Here is a 20,113-nt window from a genome sequence, read left to right on the forward strand (position 1 = left end):
GGCTTTTGGTCAGAAAGCGCACAATTCTTTGTAAAACATCACATGAATTGCACTAAACAACCCCCCCCCCCCCCTTTACAGTTTTGATGCGCGTAAAATAATCAGGATGTTGGTTTCTGTAATCTGTTTAAATATTGTATTAAAATTTAAAATCTGAGCTTTGAGAAGGGGAAGCGTTTTTCTCTCAGTGTGTGAAAGCGTCCGGAGGGTCGTCTGAGGGGGCTCCTGTGATACAGCATGCATTCCTGCTTCTGTATGGGTGTCTTCACTCGTGTGTGTGTGTGTGTGCGTGCGCTTATTCTCCTTATTTTTCACTGAAAGGTCTCCGGCCCGATCCGAAACGAGACAGCTTGTTCTGTCCGCTCTGCGTCTCCAAGACAACGGCGGGCTTGAAACCGAGGGGTCAGCGGGACGGGGCGACAAAGGGAGAGTGTGTCTGTGCGTGTCTGTCTGTCTCTCTCTCTCTGTGTGTGTGTGTGTGTGTGTGTGAGAGTGTGTGCTGCAGTCCCGAGGATGTTTTGCTGCTGATTCAGAGGTCCGATATAGAACAGGACACCGGTGCTTTTTGTGTTTTTGTCTCAAGGGGACTGCAGTGTCGGTCCAGTGTTCATTTGAATGGAATACCCTGAATGTATTAAATATCTTGAAAAAAAAAAAAAAATGCCACTGACCCGATGAACTGCATGACTCTGTGTTATTCTGTCTCTGTGCCTCTCAGGCCCAACACCCTTCCTTCTTATTGTAGCCTCACGTAGTCTCACCTGGGCACAACTAGTTTTCACCAACTGTGACTGAAACACGTTTGTTGGGGGACTGATTTCCGCGAGTAATACCTATTTGGGGCTTTTTTTTTTGGCCATGCTCAGCAGCAGCGTGAAACGAATGAAGCGGGTCGGACAACGAGAGACGAGGTTGAATTCAATCTTTTCCTGTGACCCGTAACAGATAAGCTTCACGCGGCGGTTTGACACGCTGACACGTGATGGCGGACCTACTGGACTGTAACCATTAGTAGAATGAGGTAAATGTCAAGGAGAGGCGCTTTTATTCCCGCTGGGTGTTGAGTTACGGGTGACGCAGCGGTTTTCTGGGTCACTCAGCGGTGATTTCGTTTTTTTGATACACCCTTAAATAACTTAAACAACCAGCGCATTTGTTGCGTAATCGTTTAGGTTTGGGGGGGCCTGTGACAGGATGCCACGTCACCCTCTTGACCTTTGCCCTCTTGCTTTCCACCCCGCTGAGGACGGACTCTTGTCTGCACTGATGAGCTTCCAGAAACTGCGTCGGCGGCACTTCAGCACGCTCCATTATCTCGTTTACACCTCTGACCCGACCCGATTAACTCGGGATTATCCATTGCTATGAATGGTTGAGTCCTTTTGGGTCTGTAGCTCTATAGCTTTAGAATAATCCTCAATCCATCCAACCAGGAAGCATTTTTTGTGTTACTTTGCTTGTGTCTTTCAGTGAGTGAGTGTGTCCCCTCCCAAATTGGAATTAGCTTCTAGATTTGTCCGTTAGCCAATCGGTGGTCTCGTTCACCCAATCACACACACACACACACACACACATGCGGCCAGCGTGGTCTCACCTCTCTGGTCCCTTCCTTGCTGTGCAGGGCCGCACATGAAGTGGGTCACACTGTACGTGCTCCCTAAAGTCCAGTACAGTGCTGCTATCCATGTGTCCATGCATATTTCATGAGCCCCGCTGTGTGTGTGTGTGTTGCCTCAGTGTGGGAGCGAAGCGGGGACCTCTCACGGTGAAATCTCCCTCAATGTGTTTTTTTCTTTTTTTCTGGGCGGTGAGGAAGAGGAAGAAGAGGGTTGTCTGAGGAAGCCTACAGGGTGGGCACGGGGGGGAAACCCACAGAGAGGATTAAGGGGGGGGTCTAAAATGAAGGCCGAGTGATGAGCTGGAGCTGGAAGGGGGGGGGGAGGAAGGATCATAGAGGAAGATGGAGGGAGATCCCCGTACCGAGAGGGTACACGCAGACGCGCAGCTGCAGGTACGCGAGGAGAATAGCAATGACTGACACAGTGTGTGCGTTGAATGTTAAATTCGGCCTCACACTGCTGCCGCTGACGAACTTCTCCTCACGAAATGAATCCCAACCATGAGGGACTAATTATTTATTTAAGCAAGAGCGAATGATTCCCGAGAGGAAAATTGTGGCATCGTCATCGCAGATAACGAAGCAGTGGAATGTATTCACGTTCACTAGAAATAAGGTCTTATTGAGGGGACTGTAACAAACGCTTCACGGACAAGGTATAGATTGTAAAAGCGCGTCAAATGCATCCAAAGACAATCTCGAGGCCTTTTGTAGCTTTTTTTCGGCTCAAATGGACCTTTGTCCTCTGGCATGTTGGGGCTAAAATTAGCCTGTTTTGTGTGATCCGCGGCATTCCTGCAGGCACAAACACGACCGCATGTCAAGACGGAGGTTCTCAGTGCAGCGCTGGGGAGGCTGGGGGGGCTGAGGGGGGGGGTCTGCACGCTGATGACTTCTCGTGGATCATTCAATATCAGGCTTTTTAAAGGGTCTTTAAATCTATAATGAATAAATATGCCTAGATGATTAACAACATGCCTGCTGTTTTTTAGGAGTGAACATATAAACCTTATTTTATTGTGGTCTTCCATGCCACCGCAGGCTTGAAATGAGCTGTCAGGAAGTGTGAGCAGGGGGGGGGGGGGGGAGAGAGAGAGAGTCACTTTCCAAAGAGTCCATAAGAAATAAGAGGAAGTGACAAACCGACCAGGTGGAGACTGCAGCCTCTCGTCTCGGACATTTCGGCATGTTTGTGTGTGTGTGTGTGTGTGTGTGTGTGTGAGACAGAGAGAAATACAGTTAGAGGAGTACGGCAAAAGGCAGAATTGGAACCGAGGGAGACGTTCACGCCTCTCAAATCGTAAAGAGAGAGCAGCTGAAGCAAAGCAAAGGACACTTCTCTTCGATTCAGAGCGCCTCGTGCACCTCTTCCCTTACCGATAATGGCTTAATTCATGCAGCAACGTGACCCTCTTTGCTTCCCCTCTCTTTGTCTCTGCTGCTGTCTTACACACACACACACACACACACACACACACACACACACACACACACCGTCTCGTGCATGATGCATGTGTCACTACAGGCTTTACGTCCGTTTGGTTACGCACGTTGCTGTAAGTCCACTGCATGTGTTGTGCTCTTAACATCCTTGTTTTTTTACGAGCTCTCCGGGTGTTTTAAAGGACGCGTTTTCTCGCGTCTACAGTGGCCTCCGTGGTCTTACGCCCCGCTGTGTATTTACAGCGTGTTTGCATATGTAATCACGACGCCGCGTTCGGGGGCCCTGCGCGACTGCCCTTCAGATTCACGTGCCGGCCTGTAATTGGCTCTCGTTTGTCTGCACCTTTCCTCAGAGGCGTCGTCCTCCTCCCTGCAACCCGAGGGGGTTCGTGTTGACGTAGAGGAGCACGTTGTGTGTGTGTGTGTGTGTGTGTGTGTGTGTTTACATGCACGCTACCATTGCAGCATGCGTGTCAGTGCGAGGTGGAGAAGTGACGATTGTGACTGGGCCGTGTACTTGTTTTTCTTTTTAAATAAAGAACAGAATAAATCATTTTTAAAGCAGGAGATAAGTATTATTATTATTATTATTATTTAGAGGCGAGGTCCTGCTCTCTGTGTGGGGCCGTTATTTGATTAAGTCTAATTTGATTAAGTCACAGGACCGCTGAAGACCAAACATATCAGGCAAGATGGTAATTATGAAGCCGTGTTAACGGCTTAACACGGCGTCGTGTTAAATGATCTTTAAACCGGACAAACTCATGTGTAATTCATGCAGGAACTATTTTCCTCCTCCCGTTGACTAGCGTACATACTTTCCTGGAATAAGGTCACTTTGAGAGGCGAGTGTTGACCTCTCTACTCGGGCACGTATGGCATTCTGGTGGCGTTGTGTCGCTGATGAATGCAATATGTGAATTAATTCAAATGCTCATCCTCTTCATGTAAAAGTTCTACAACAATAAAATAAGTTTCCAAAGGGATGATTTTAGAGTTTTTATGGTGCAGGAAACGTCCACGAGGATTCATCCCGGGAGGCTCAAAGCAGTTTGATGGGTCTCGGAGCCCAGAAACTCATCGGTACAATCTTAAAAACCTGTTCTCAAGGTCCCAGGTAGCAGGTGGATGGATGCAGGCGCTGCTGTGTTTCCGTGATGTGACGGGATCTTTGTTTCTAACCTTTCAGATGATTTGTTTGGAAAACGCCGCGGAGGATAAACACCGAAGTCTTGAAAGGCACCGGATGTTTGATGGGTGTAATTGGGGTGAATTCTTTTCTTCCACTCACTTTCCAGTCTTCCTCTTCTCCTCCTCCTCCTCCTCCTCCCGATGCTGAAGCAGTTCAAGTCACTCTGCGCGAGGATTAAATCTCCCTAACTGGGATTTGAAGCTTTTTTTTTTTCATCCAAGGTGCTGGAATCATCAGAGAGGCTCAAGCTGGTGGAACAGATATCCGCAGCACTTAAAGAACAACGTTCTTTTTGCCTTGCGGTCTAAATGTCCTTCATCAGAGCCAATATATGCTTAATTTGGCCTTTTGCATTTGCATAAATCACCAAAGGATCATTTAGGAAGTGCATCCACTTCACAGCCTTTCTTACGGCGTAACGGACGAATAGCAAAGCGAAGCCGTCAATATCTATGAGAGATTAATGTAGTCGATAGAGTAAATAATCACTGATACACACACACACACGAACCTCATGTTTTAATACCCTTCTTGTGGTGGGTAATTGCATGCAGCTGTGTGTGAACACAAGTTGGCAGTGCGTATTTGTGCGCGTTTTGTGTCGGGGTTCTTTTTGCAAATGGCAAAGCATGGATGGGAAGAATAGCGGGCAAGATGGAGAGGAAAAAAAAAAAAAAAAAGGCTGCAAAGGGGGAATGTGTCATTGGTTTTGAGTCCGAGAGCTGCAGGAAGTGAGAACACAGATAGCGAAGCGGTGCTTTCAGTATCTGCAGGATAAACATGTGTTTGAACAGAGAGACAAATGGCTCGTTGTATCTGCACTGGACACACTGTGAATCCCTGCATTTTGTCCAAAAGCCCAATGCAAAATGTCCCTGTTTTTGTGTTTATTTGGTTTGAGGGATGGCTGCAGCTGGTGGAAGCGTTGCTTGAGGGCTCGGCCCCTTCTCCTTTTTCTTTTTCACGGTTCCCTAAAGCGCGTTAGAGAAATAGTTTGATACCAAAGTTTTGAAGAGATCCACATCTCTCATATCTGTCGGGAACAGATTAGCCTAATACTCTGAAAGGGGGGGGGGGGGGGGGGTAAACGGCTTGTCCTATTTTCGGGTCTTTAGGACAGGGTGCTGGTATCGACCAGGAACACAAATAATAAGCGCCATCCGTCACAAAATTACAAAGAGGTTCAGTTATGTCATCCCACGTGTCGCTGACCTATAGATGAAGCCGAGCGCTGACACTGTTATCGATCCTCCCGTTTCCCCCCCCCCCCCCATCACCCCCCGTCGGTTTTTTTTCCAGGTTTCATTTCACCTCATTACTGGGTTCCAGAGACAGAGAACATCTGAACCACTTGGATCGAAAAGCCTGTGCTGCTGTTTCACACGTTTCCTTCGTACAGTTCGGATCGCCCGCTCACTCGAGGTCACTTTCTCTTCTCCTGAAAATATAAATGTAAAGATATTTTTGCTTCAGACATAAGTTGTTTCACAGAGGGTTAATTGTTGTTGTTGTTGTCGTCTCACCTGCTGATAGAAGTCAATAGAAAGTCACTATTTGTCTGCCAGTGTAAGGCCCCTTTAAAGCTCTTTGCCTCGAGCATTTCCTGCAGATCAGGGATTTTTCTTCTTTTTCTTCTTTTTGTTTTGGCAGGAAAGTTGAATAAATATCCAACTTGGCAAATGGAGCCCAACACTTCAACTGATTTTTTTTATTTTTTTTCCCCCCCCCAACGATGGGATGAGTGCCCGGTGATAGCTGAGCAGCTGCCCGGTTACTCTACCAGAGACTTGAACTTGTACCCTACGGTACAAACATTTGTTTGCATATGTCCACCACAACAAACAACAACAAAAAATACTACGACGGCAGCATGGAGGCTGGATAAGAATCGGATCATCATTTTTCCACTGAGTTGGATGACCAGACATGCAAGTTTATTTACATGATGAGCCTAAGACGTGTTGTTCTTTGTGTTGTGAAATAACAGCATGCACAAAAGATTTCTCTTTACATCAATAATACACATTTGGAGTAAATGTACCGCACAGAAAATCCTATTTTACTCTTCTCTGCTTTGTTCTCAGTTTTGTACATATTTCGGTTGCATTTTATCGGTAAAATAAGACGCACGAGAATTGTGCTTTTTAATCTTGCAGTTCATCCGAATGATCAAAAATCCACCAAATGTGGCGCGTGCCTCTTCAGGTCCTGCGGCAGCAGGTGTGGGACCCTGCGGTCTGAGCAGTTTAAATGGGATGCGGCAGTCCTGCTGACAGACCTAATACACTCTCGCGGGGGGGAGGGGGGGGAGGATGGGAAGAGGGGGGGTGGGGGGGGTATGACAGCTGCTCGGCGAGCTCGCTGCGTCCCTCCACTCTACGTCGTATATATCCGACCGGAGGAGGTTTTTCAAAGACCGCTGTCGGAGTAATAAACGCGATTAGCTCACAGTAGCGCGTGCTGCTAATTCATTAGCAGTGGCATGACAGGTTGGTTGCTATGGCGATGCACACTGTAGACAGGTGTGCAGATGGGCTAGTTTCCTTGCCTGTTTCCGAGTGAAGATGTATTTTGTTTCCCCCCCCATATGAGTTCCTGTTTGAAGCGATTCTAAAGATTACACATGAAGGTTTGCTTCTTATCGTCACCACTGTTTGGTTTGAATGGCTGATGCCGCCCCCCCCCCCCCCCCCCTCCCCCCCATCGCTTCGTGACTCGGTGAAGTGAGCGAACCTTTCCATCAGACCTTATATAGCCCTGGATGTCTGCTGCTGCCCTGATACGCGCACACACACACACACACACACACACACACACACACACACACACACACACACACACACACACACACAGCGTCACAGGGCCGAGTTTGACGCAGACGTTGAGCAGCGCTGTAAATGTTTAGATGGCGACCAGGCCGAGCTGTTGCTATTGTGTTTTTTTTCTTCTTCTTATAAGTGTATAAAACCCCCCCGAAACCAGGTTCTCGGCCTGGCAAGATCTACAGTGTAAATGTTTGTCTCGGGCGGATTAGTTCTCCCAGTTAGATAAAGACCCAGAGCCCACGTCTCCAAATCCCCTGATGCCACGCATCGGCGCCTAATCGATGCTCGGCGCTCATGGATTTGTGGCCGGCTGCCGTTCTAAAGGCTCTCTGCCGCTCACTCACCGAGAGGAGAATTTCACTCACACACACACACACACACACACACACACACACACACACACACACACACACACACACACACACACACACACGCAGATTGTCTGTGGCTCTCCAGTCTGTGACTGATTGGAAAGGCCTCGGTGTAAATCACCAGCGCCTCTCGCCGCCGCGTTTTGGAGGGATTGCCGCTTCGAGCATCAAACGCGCGGAGCATTAGCGGAATTACGTGCATCGCGTCGCGTCGCGGGGGGTTTTAAATTTGCGGTAAAATAAACATGTGTTGCAATATTTTTACTACATTTTCTCCTGCGACGTCGTAACACGGGTTGAACTTTAGCCCAAATAGATGCTCGTCGCTTTTACAAGTCCCGTCTCTCTCTCCACGTTCCACCAGACTCACGGTCCTCTTAGAGAGGTTCCATGGGGGGGGGGGGGGGGGGCTTTTCATGTCAAATATCTGGACACCGTCGTGCTGATGCTGAGGCCTTCGAATGTTTCCATCTCTATTTAAGGAGCTCTCGTGGTTAAGTGTATTATTCAGCTGTGCTCAGGCTCTGGTGTTGTGTCCATCCCTCCAGCTGTCTCCCTTCTTCCTTCCTCTCTTCTCTCCTCATCTCTCTTAGCCCCCCCCCCCCCCCCCCCCCCCGAACGAGCTCCTCACCCTGTCATCCGGATCGAGTGACTTGTCAGCCTGTGACGGAGGTCAAAGTTCAGGGGCATTTGCAAAGAGCCGGTAAATCTCTTCATGATGTCATTAGGTTCCGCTGCAAGATGAAACGTATGGAATGACCTGCAGATGATATCAAATGACGTCACGTGACCTAGCTAGGGTTGGGTATCGTTTGAATTTGAGCGATTCCGATTCCGATTTCGATTCCTGGTTTCGATTCCGGTTCCCAGCGATTCTCGATTCCGATTCTTTTAAGAGACAGGGTCAAAAAAGTTTAAGTTTAAGATATTTTAAATGAGCTAGCTAACCAAGGGTCTTTCTGAAGGAAATAGTCTGACCTTCTCCAATGTTAATTCTATGAACTTTTTATTAACTTTACTATGAATTTCTAACAGGGCTGTTTTCAACTACAATATAAATATCAAACTATGAACTTGAATATTGTATAAACATTATAAATTATGAATATATTTTAACAGGGGTACACTTTCCTCCAGAGAGCTTTATTTTTGAAACCTCACAAAAACACATTTACACGTGAGTGTGTGATACTGCAGGTACTTAAACGTTACCTTGCTCCCACTGATGGACGAACCCTTGGAATCAGAGGAAGAGGCAGCGCGTCAAACACGGGGCACACGGGGGGGGGGCGCGCGCAACTCTCCCAACCTCAAATCAGGGACACTTTCGCTGACGGGGGGGGGCTGCTGGCGGTCGACGCGGGGAGGGCTAGTACAATCTTTTTTTTTCTTTGCAGCGCCAGCCTCACCGCTCATTTTAACAGAGGGCCGCTCCGCTCACGCCACCCGGCACCCGCGCGCGCACTGGTCCGATGCGTCACAACTTCACAACAACCGGGAGTTTTTTGCCGAGTTTTCGGTTTGTTTCGAGAAGTGTAACCACACTTTGAAACGCCGACGCACGCTATACATGTTCGATCGCGCTGTTACGCCAACACGCCGGTGGACGCTTCTTCGTTGGTGTTCAGCGGTTTCTATTTCCGGTCGGCGCCGGCGGACTGAGAATCGAAACTAGGAATCGAATTTTAAACTTTTGAACGATACCGGGTAAATCGCAAAGCTAGTTCCGATTCCAATCGATTCTCGATTCTCGATACCCAACCCTAGACCTAGCTGTACTCTTTTTGTGTTTAAAGTGGTGTGTAGTGAGCCAGTGAACGCCTCAGTAAAGCGTGTGTGTGTGTGTGTGTGTGTGTGTGTGTGTGGGTGTGGGTGACGTCGCCCAGCTTGAGGCCGCGCTGTAATAAATGAGTCCAAGATAAATACAGGCTTTGGTTGGCTGCGGTTGCGTGTGCAGATGGATGAGCAGCCCATCTCACTGACCTCGACACGGATCCAACGCAGGCCCCAAAAAATGTCCTCCACCGTCGCACTGTGCCCGTCCTGTCCCGGGGAGGACATTTTAAACTGCAGGTAACAGCAGGAACAAACAACACCCCCCCCCCCCCCCCCACCAGCACAAAGAAACAGCTGATTTTTATTTTTCTCCCATATTTGTCTCTCCCATTAGGACGGCCGAATAATCAATGCTCAAACCACATCTATATAGATGCTGGTGGGGAGCAGCGTAGCTATCGATTACTCATGTCTTGTTTTAATTATTGACGAGTGGCTCCGGTCACTGTGTGTGTGTGTGTGTGTGTGTGTGTGTGTTTTGACCCACTGCCCTGACAGAGAACATCCATGTTCTGTTGTGTACCAGAGGTCAGTTTAGATAAATGACTTCCTGTGTGCCGGGGGGGGGCATCACTTGATGAGCAGCTGAGCGGCTGGCGTCACAGGATATCGATTCTCACCTAATGTTCTCGCCTGGTCCTCTCGCATCGCTGGAGGTTCTGTTCATTAGATTAAGTCCGAGCTGTTTACCGGAGAAGCGGTGCAGGGTTGCCCGAGTTCAGAAGTGTGAATTGGGACTATATAACACGGGGGGGGGGGGGAGAAACGGTGGAAAATGACACGGCTGTTGTGCTGCGGCTGTGCCACATGTCTTGATTCAATCTGAGGGATTGTGCTATTTTATTGGGGCTTCATATTTGAGGTCAACATCACTATTATTATTGGCCGAAAAAGGTCAATCGGGCTTCAGCTGCGTATGCACAGCATGAGCATCCCTCTCTCCCCCCTTTTCTCCCCATTTGCACATTTTGTGTGCTCTTCTCGGCAGATTGTGTTGTGGTTCCCGAGGAGGTAAAACGCAGGCAGAAACGTAATTGGCCTTTTGAGAGTTTATACACACACACACACACACACACACAGTGCACCATTATTGTCTCTCTGTTGTTGACCTCACCTCACACTCACAAACACACAATTACGTGAAGCTCCTCAGCACCTGCTCAGGACATTAGAGTGTAAAGCAGAAGCGTCATCACGGGGGACGATGCTGTCCCTCTGTGGACCTAAAGGACGCGCTGTGGAGAAGGTGCGTGACGCTCTGTGGACCTAAAGGACGCGCTGTGGAGAAGGTGCGTGACGCTCTGTGGACCTAAAGGACGCGCCGTGGAGAAGGTGCGTGACGCTCTGTGGACCTAAAGGACGCGCTGTGGAGAAGGTGCGTGGCGCTCAGTGGACCTAAAGGACGCGCTGTGGAGAAGGTGCGTGACGCTCTGTGGACCTAAAGGACGCGCTGTGGAGAAGGTGCGTGACGCTCTGTGGACCTAAAGGACGCGCTGTGGAGAAGGTGCGTACGCTCTGTGGACCTAAAGGACGCGCCGTGGAGAAGGTGCGTGACGCTCTGTGGACCTAAAGGACGCGCCGTGGAGAAGGTGCGTGACGCTCTGTGGACCTAAAGGACGCGCTGTGGAGAAGGTGCGTGACGCTCAGTGGACCTAAAGGACGCGCTGTGGAGAAGGTGCGTGACGCTCTGTGGACCTAAAGGACGCGCCGTGGAGAAGGTGCGTGACGCTCTGTGGACCTAAAGGACGCGCCGTGGAGAAGGTGCGTGACGCTCTGTGGACCTAAAGGACGCGCCGTGGAGAAGGTGCGTGACGCTCTGTGGACCTAAAGGACGCGCTGTGGAGAAGGTGCGTACTCTGTGGACCTAAAGGACGCTCTGTGGAGAAGGTGCGTACTCTGTGGACCTAAAGGACGCGCCGTGGAGAAGGTGCGTACTCTGTGGACCTAAAGGACGCGCCGTGGAGAAGGTGCATACACTCTGTGGACCTAAAGGACGCTCTGTGGACCTAAAGGACGCGCTGTGGAGAAGGTGCGTGACGCTCTGTGGACCTAAAGGACGCTCTGTGGAGCTAAAGGACGCTCTGTGGAGAAGGTGCGTACACTCTGTGGACCTAAAGGACGCGCTGTGGAGACGGTGCGTCCTACGCGGCTCGTCTCTGTTACGCGGCCCGGTCGTATCAGTGAGATTCAATCTGAAGGTATACCGCTTCCGCTTGTCGCTCAAAACAGGATATGAAGCAAGTCCACTTCCTGTCTGATAGCGAACACCCCTCACCATCACACCGCTTCCTTCTTTTTGATTTCCGAGGAAGATTGTGGTGTTTTTATTTATTCTTCCGTGAAACATTTACATTTCATCAGGCGGCGTAAATTTCAACATTGAGTCTCCGTGAAAAGAATCCAGCACTACAAAGGTTTCCCCAATTCCTGCGTTCATTTGAAGACGGCGCTTTGCTTTGATGTAGCGTGACCATGACAACGGGGACTCGAGCTCTAAAAAAGAAGCAGCAGGTGGAGGCTTCCGTTGAGGGGGGGGGGGGGGGAAGCCCAGTGAGAAGTTTTGCTATTCCGCCTCAAAACGCCCCCAAGGGCCCCAAAACGTTTTTGTGGTTCCCCGTCGGTGGCGGTAAAGTGACTTAAGGCCGAGGGAAGAAGGGTTCAAACAGAGGGCCTTTTGTGACCTTTGACCCCCTTACCTTCTTTTATTTATTATTATTTTTTAACGGGTCTGCCCGCAAAGAGACAGGGGGAGACACCCGGAGGAGGGAAACTCGCTGCTGGAGCACACACACACACACACACACACACACGATCCACAAACATATCGGTGCAGCGGCAAATAATGCAAATTGCAATGTTGGGTACAAGGAAGCAGCGTCTATAGTGATACAAAAGGACTCATTGGAGAGAAAGATTACCCATATACTCATATATTTGTTTTAGGTCCATTTATAGTCCAAGTAGTCTCTCTTCTTCTCTGTTTTGGTCCTAATAATAACAATGATAATAGTAGTAATAATTCACAGAAGCAATGAGTATGAGGGCAAAGGGACACAAATGTAGTCTATCATTTAAATACAAAAATGAATGAGATCATTATAAACAATAAAAATGAGAGAAGTAGTAGGAAAAAAGGCTGTTTCAAAAATGGTTTGTGCCCGAAAACCCAAAGACGTGAAGCTTAAAGTATGTTTGTTTTGACCAGGGAGGTGTTTGGAACGACACCCAGCAGTGAAATCTAAGCACAACACCATGGTGCACGCATGCACTCAGCGGCAGGCACATACATACGTTTGTTTGTGCGTTTTTTTTTTATGAAGCAGAGCTGGGGGGGTAGGTGGGGTGTTTTGGGAGGTGCTCACATGAAGGAATCCTTGTAACAGCAAGTTCTTTGAATGAATTGCTGTACAGATTGGTTGTTTGAAGGTAACAGCACTGTGTGTGTGTGTGTGTGTGTTCCAGGTCAGGTTTGTTTCGATTAACACAACAACAAGTTAGCGAAACACCGCTCACGGGAGTTTATCTGTGTTTCCGTTTCACGTGATTAATGAGTTATTGCATGTGGGAACACGGAGGCTTGTTTGTGGCTTGTTTGTGGATCCGGGGAAATAAAACCGACTACACTGCACAGCTGAGCCCTCATTGGACTGTCATCCCTCCCCCCGTCTCCCCCCGTCTCCCCCCCCCGTCGGCCCGCTCTTATTAACAAGCCGTCCTCCGGCTCCTCATAGGTCAGCGCTGCACGTGGTCTGCAGCCTGATCGATATCGAACACACACACACACACACACACACTCTGAGAAAAGGGCTTGTGGTGTGGGGTCCCCTGACCTCTGACCTCTATGGGTGTCCCCCTGACTTATGTGTGTACATACTGTGCATGTGTGTGTGTGTGTCAAATATTATTATGCTTTAGCTACAGACTAATCAATAGATGTTCTGTGTCACTGTGTGACATCACTGACCTTGACCATTGTGTTGATGTCTGTCCAACTGTCTTCAATGTTCTGCTCCCTGAACTAAAAGGAACATGCAATAAAGTCCAAATGTCCCAGAATGTTTTTACTCTGAAAGTAGAACCGGTCAAAAATAGTTTTAGCTATAAATCACGTGAGTAAAGAATAAAGCGCCTTAAGTTGAAACAAAAAGCAATCTGCAAAACAACTAAAACTATGCTAAAATCTGTGAGACACAGTTCGTTTTATTTTCAAAGTAAAAGGTGTCGTCGGTTGATTCTGCTTCTGAGCCCAGAAGGGCTCGACTAATTAGTACTTCTCTCTGACGCGCTCAGAGGGGTTCATGTGAAAAGGAGAGGTCACATAATTATAGCCCTGGGAAAACCCGCTGCTCTGTTTGTGTAGTAGTGTGTGTGTGTGTGTGTGTGTGTGTGTGTGTGTGCGCGCGTGCGCGTTGCTGGCCGTCCTCACGAGATTCTGAATTGTGTGGTTTTTATTTGATTGACTTTTTGGGAGTCGACCTCACTCACTTTCCTTAAATGCCAATATGATAAAACGGGCCTTAAACTCTTCTGGCTCTTGCTCCAAATTAGAATTTATACTTCCCGCCTCTGGGACCGAAATAGATTAAAATTAAACTCTCTTGTGTGAAGGCACAACAGAAGAAACGGAACCCAATAAAACTGGAAAAAGCACTCTCGGACAAAGCCTCCTCGACCTCCTTAAGCTTCCAGAAAGAGCTCGAAAACCTCTTTTTTACATCCAAACTGTCCCTTTTACACTAATGAATCAATTACCTCTCGCTAGGTATTCATCCGTTTTTTTTTCTTCCGGTGGCTAAAATTGCAAACTGCTCTCAAAAAGACACCACGGCGCCCTCCCCCCCCCCTCCCTCCACCACACTTGGCTCATTTGGCGAGGAGAGTGGATCCCGATTGGCTCGGTGTGCCTTGTCATTTCCTGCCTGTGGCACGCAGCAGGTGTGATGAAGGTAACGAGCTTAAGGAAACAGGCAGCAGAAGAGCCAGAATTAAAGTTCATCCCCCAACGAGCCTAATGTGTTAACGTGATTGTGATTTCTGACTATGCAAAATACTCAATATGTGTGCGTCACAATGTCTTAAAATATATAAATATATATATTATTATATATATATGTATGTAATTATGTTTTGTCTCTCCAGCATGTGGAAAGGCCTGAACGTCAACTGCACAGACAGCACAGGATACACACCTTTACATCACGCTTCACTTAACGGACACAGGTAAGAATGTCATGACATGTGCAAGTGTCTTGTCATTGTTTATAAATGAATATATGTGTATGTGTATGTATGTATATATTGTACCAACCCTACAATGGAAACATGTTTCCCTGGGCCCACCTGGGCCTGCTGAGACATCCTTGGCTCGGACCCGCTGTCCCGGCTTGGCGCAGCTGAAGGATTAGTGATGTTTTTTTCGGGGCAATTATGTGGATTTCCTCCTTCAGATCAAACCCAGCGAGGAGGAAAGCGCGGGGGGGGGCGAACAAAACAAAAAACAAAACGAAGCCTCCGAGTGGAAATCGGGACGCCAACAAAAAGCTCGATTTAACGTTTAGGTGTGAAGTCAGAAAGAGAACTGGCAATTCAGATAAAGACGATTCAGAGAATTCAGAGATTTGCTTTATTCCAGCCCGGCTTTAAACTGTTTTTTTTTTTTTGTTGGGGGGGTGGCGTGAAACTGGATGTTCCCATAAATTGACCCCGAGATCCTCCCCGGTGAGAACCTGGTGTACAACTGCCACTTAAACCTGAGTGAGCTTCACAAAAATCGCATTAATCATTCATTATGGAAGCAGTCCGTTAAGCGTCTCCTGGGAGAGGCGACGCCCTTCTCCTCTCCTTCTGTTCCTGCCCCCTGACCTCTCCAATGGAGGCCTTCACCTCTCCTCCTCGGACGGAGCTGACGGGACCTTCGGGCCCGAAGACTCATTTCATCAGAGGAGCGAAACGGCCTTTGTCTTCTTCCGAGACGTTTAATCATTTCCAAGTTGAGTCGCGGCGTAACGGGTCCTTGTTCAGTCTGAGCAAGGTCCCCTTGTCTTTGGGATTTCATAACAATCGAGAACATCCCCAGTATCTGCTCTTTGGCTGGAGTGAAATGGTCATTGAAGCGAGTTATTTAGTGGAGCTGCGCTGACACGCCGCACGCTGTCTCCGTCTCTCAGGGACGTGGTCCTGAAGCTGCTGCAGTTCGAGGCGTCCGCCGACCAGGCCGACAGCAAGGGCTGCTTCCCGCTGCACCTGGCCGCCTGGCGCGGCGACGTGGACATCGTCCGCATCCTCCTCCGCCACGGGTCATCCCACTGCCGGGTCAACCAGCAGGTGAGTGCCGCCTGAAATGTCCGCTTGTTAAATTTTATTGTGGTACGTTCGGGTTTTCTGCACCGGCTCAAAAATGGCTCTGGCCCCCTGAACTCTGACCCCATCTCTGGGGGCGTCATCGGAATCTTCCCTATTGCGTAACCGCTAAATGATCAAACGCGTCCGAAAGGAGTGAGACACTCACTTCCCCCCCCCCTGAACAAGACAGGTCATGTCAGCCTTTTCCGCTCTTCTCCCCGGGGTCCCTCTGCCCTCCCGGATGATGTCACGAGTCGTCATTTCGAGACCGAGTCGGTTGTTTAGATGTCTTTCTTTAAATAAGTCCGAACGAGTGATTTAAGAGGGGGGGGGTGTCGGGTCCACATTAACCCGCCCTCCGTCCTGTCTGCTGTAAGAAGCAGAGGCTGCATGCGTTGGTCACGTTGATACACGGACTCTCTATCACACACACTCGCACACGTCACCAAGGCTTACAGTGATGTCACAGGGTTTAAAATATTAAGACATCCATCAAGGAGACTTTCCAGACCGGCATCTCCAGGGAGTCTACTAAGCTTGAACTCCTTCCGCTGACTCGGGGTATTCCCAAACATAATATGATTATAATTAATGAATGATCTAATTATAAATAAATGTTCTGGACTCAATCTAAGGGTTAGACTGTGTGTGTGGGGGAATGACGTGCTGCAGATATGCCCCCGGAATGTGTTCCCTCTCACAAATAGGACCATTCCTTCCTCGCCCCTCTTATTTTTCTGTCTCCTTTACTCCCCCTTTGTTCTCCCAGAGGAGGAGGAGGAGGAAGCGGCTTAGAATCAAGGGAAATAATAGAGAATTAGAAGACTGCGCTGCTGCCTTGTAGTTGTGTGGATGCATGTGTGGAATACTTCCTGTAGCCCCCCCCCCCCGCCCCCCCAGGTGCAGCAAGGCCTTCTGGGAATCCAGAGGCTGTGTGAACTAAAGCAAAGGTGAAAGGTCACAAAGTCGCTGGCCTGCTGTGCGTTTTCCACGAGGGTCTCTCTCTCTCTGTGTGTGTGTGTGTCTGTGTGCGAGCGTTGCTCTTGTGGTATTTCATGCCCCAGAACGCACGCAAAATGAAACCCGACGCTGGGAACACACACACCGCCCTGAGAAACTGCCCTGGGAAAGAGGCCTTGCTCAAACATCACCTAACGGGATGCCGGCTGCCTGCCAAAACACGCACACACACACACGCACACACACACACACACACACACAGACTCACACAGACTCACAAAGAAACCCCGCGAGGCCTCTTCGTGTTAATCGGGGTGTTTAAATGGAGATGCTTAAGAGAATTTTACAGCGATTTCCTCTTTGGATAAGTTGCTTATTTTGTGCTATTTTAGCCACAGAGGAGGAACCTCCCAGGATTTGGGGATTTGCTCAAGGGCACCTCAGCAGCACGAGTCCCAAGTTTCTCCGCACGTCTCCCAGTCGTATGTCATCCTAAGAAGTAGTGGTCAAGGACGACACGATTGTTTTATAGCTGAAACCAAATTTCAAGAGACAGAAAAAAGATGACAATCCCTAAGCTAAGCTAGCTAGCTAGGCTTCCACGTGGAGAGTGGCTCTTTAACCCCAAACCGTTGGTCCGAACCTGTCGAGGTGTAGAAAATGAACGCACATATTTTTTTAACATTTTGACCATTTGTTTAAAAACTTTCAGTTCAACTGAATCGTGAATACAAGCAACAGCAGAGGAAACATTAAAGAACTGTCCTTTCGGAGGCTCCAAATGCCATTAAATGCCCACAAAACATTCTCGCCATTGTCTCATTAGTCGTTGTGGAGCTTTCGATTTGTATCTTCAACGTAGCTCCGTTCTCACGGGATTCTAAGTTCTTCGGCGTTTATTGTTGGAGATTTGATTTTTTTTCTTTCAATAAGCTCAATGGCTGTGGTTTAACCCACGATTCTCCAGAGTGAAAATGAGCAATCCTCCTAAATTCCTTTCTAATGCATTAGTTTCCGACCTGATCTCAGCCCTGAAGAGTGACCTTTCCGTACCACGAATGATGCGACTGCACCAGTCTGACAGCAGCTCATCGTCTCAGAGACGCTGAGACGCCAGGAATCTGAATATGAACAACAAGAATGTCCGTTTGTTGTCTCTGTGGATAACTCTCCGGTCTCCGGCTCCTGTCAGAGGGCCAGAAAGTCTCGTTAAATACGACGCAGAGGACGCCTCGAGTTCAGTTGGGTCTGCTGAGAATCCACTTTTCACCCTCGCAGTCGGATAGTCGTTATGCTTCTTCACGCTGCATGAGTTTTCTAAGGAATTTATTGGCTCATCCTCTGGTAAAAGCCCTCATAGTGGTGCATTTGTGTTGAGTCTTTTTGCCGGGGAAACTCCAAATGCGCTGCTAAAAATGTAATCATGCACCTTGTTGTTTTAATTTCTTACAGTCTTGTGTTTTTATTGCATGGAAACGTGAGCAGAATAAATATCCTTGAGGGTCTTCAGAGTGCTGCAGCATGTAACCTTTGGATAACAAATGGTCTATTTCCCACTGTTCTACTCTGAATACCAGGTATTCAAATGAAGAAGGACGGGGTTGAAGAGAGTGTATATAAAGACAACTGATCCCTTGGTGGAGATGAGTCACTCCAATGGAAAATTGAAATGCAGGACTTCCACACAAGGAAAGGAGCAAATAAAGTTTATTAAATATAACGCAATCAACAATTACACCAGTAAATTGTGATGAATGTGAACTGCAGAGAGCACCAGGGTGTGATTATCGCGCTCACTCTACTCCAGACCTGCAATCTGATCCGCTCCGGAAGCTTCCACGGTTTTTTTTTTTTTTTTTTTGGCCCCCCCTGTGTGTCTTCGAGCGAGAGACGAGATCTGAGCCGATTCATCCGGGAGGGGGGGGTTTGAGAGGGAAGGTATTTATACAGATGTGGCACGTCTGTATTTTGAAGCATTAGCGGGAATTGTACCCATCGTCGAGCCCCGTGGAGAAAAAGCAACTCGCCGTGTTCATACTTTCCACGTCATTCCCTTCTGCCTGACCTTGTGTTCGCGTTGATCATTTGTCAAAATCTGTTCCACGTTGATTTTTTTTTTCCGGTGGTGGAAAAAAAAGACTCGATGAGACGTCACAGATCTGATCACCGGGTTGCAAAAGTGACTCGATTTTAGAAACCATTCTATGACCCGGAGACCCACTGGGCCACTGAATCCACTGAAAACACATTTTCTCTAGTGTGTGACTCACTAACCACAGTAGAGATTGATGTCTTTGTTGACGTCAGATCTCTGGTAACAGATTCCTTTTCTGTTCCTCATTCCGCCTCCTAAACTATGAAATGCACTCGAACTCCTTTCTTATTAAAGAAGTCCGATTTTTTTTTTTTTCTTCTTTCACATGATTATGCACACTGCACAGTTTACTTTGAGTCCCTCTTGTTTCGCATTCACAGGCAGCAAAATAAGATCGGTATTTATATAAATTCTGTTTCTTCTGGATATGCTGATCGGCCGGTTGAGTGGAAGCTGACAGGCCACGTCGTTAAAGTGTGATCCGATTACTAAATGCCATGTTTTTTTCCTCTTCTTTCTTCTCTCCCTTTTTACATACCTCCATCCTCTCTCTCCCACATTTCCCCACCCTCCTGGTCCCTTCGCTATCGATCACCCTTTTTTTCTCGTCATTTGCCTCCTCCTTTGACCTTCCTTGCATCCTCTTTCCCTTACTCCACACCCCCCCCCCCCCCCCCCCCCTTTTCGTTCGTGCCACAGAACCACGAGCGGGAGACGGCGCTCCACTGTGCGGCCCAGTACGGACACTCGGAGGTGGTCTCCGTGCTGCTGCAGGAGCTGACCGACCCGACCATGAGGAACAGCCAGCAGGAGACCCCCCTGGACCTGGCGGCGCTGTACGGACGCCTGGAGGTCCGTGACCAAGTTGCTCGCATACGTTTTTTCCCCCGGAGAAGAATTCGGGATGTTTCGTGCTGCAACAAGCCAAACATTTGGTGTTGGAATATCTTTTCAAATGTCTTTTGGAATCCTCTGGGTAGTTTCTTAGATTCATCTTGAATCGTTATTTTCATGCAGCTTGTGTTCGGGGTGGGGTTCTGCATCGTCACATCCAATCCGGCGCTCATTTAAATTGACCCTTTTTACCTGGAAGACTCTTCCTCAGCGGGCACATGAGGATGAGAGAGATTAGGTAGCCCCGATCCTGATGGACTTGACCTTTCGCTGTGTCCAGAGGGGAGAAGCTGTAATTTCCATAAAGATACCCAGAATTATTCAAGCCTTTTTGCAATTAATGACAATGTCGCCACGAGCGTTCGCGACAGAAAGGGCAGCGGGCCACTAGCTGAGGTCACCGTGGCCCTCGAAACTCCCCCGAGCCGGTGATTCCTTAAAAAGAAATGGCGGACATGCGAAGGAAATTGAAAAAAAAAAAAAAAAAAACTTCCTCGACTACTTCCTGCTCGTGTGCAATCAGCGTTCCTCTCTGCT

General features: G+C 48.4%; 1 protein-coding gene across 6 annotated transcripts in view; it reads left to right on the top strand.

Moving 5' to 3' along the window:
* Nucleotides 1-20,113, top strand: part of anks1b (ankyrin repeat and sterile alpha motif domain containing 1B) — a 114,630-nt gene that overhangs the window by 17,150 nt on the left and 77,367 nt on the right. For all 6 annotated transcript variants that reach the window (XM_037460209.2, XM_037460207.2, XM_037460206.2 and 3 more), the window contains exons 2-4: nt 14,425-14,505; nt 15,453-15,609; nt 19,382-19,534. In XM_037460209.2, the coding sequence (XP_037316106.2) occupies nt 14,425-14,505; nt 15,453-15,609; nt 19,382-19,534 (391 nt within the window). The remainder of the gene's footprint in view (nt 1-14,424; nt 14,506-15,452; nt 15,610-19,381; nt 19,535-20,113) is intronic.

The sequence above is a fragment of the Pungitius pungitius genome, chromosome 2 (genome assembly GCF_949316345.1).
Source record: "Pungitius pungitius chromosome 2, fPunPun2.1, whole genome shotgun sequence".
NCBI classification, from domain to species: domain Eukaryota; kingdom Metazoa; phylum Chordata; class Actinopteri; order Perciformes; family Gasterosteidae; genus Pungitius; species Pungitius pungitius.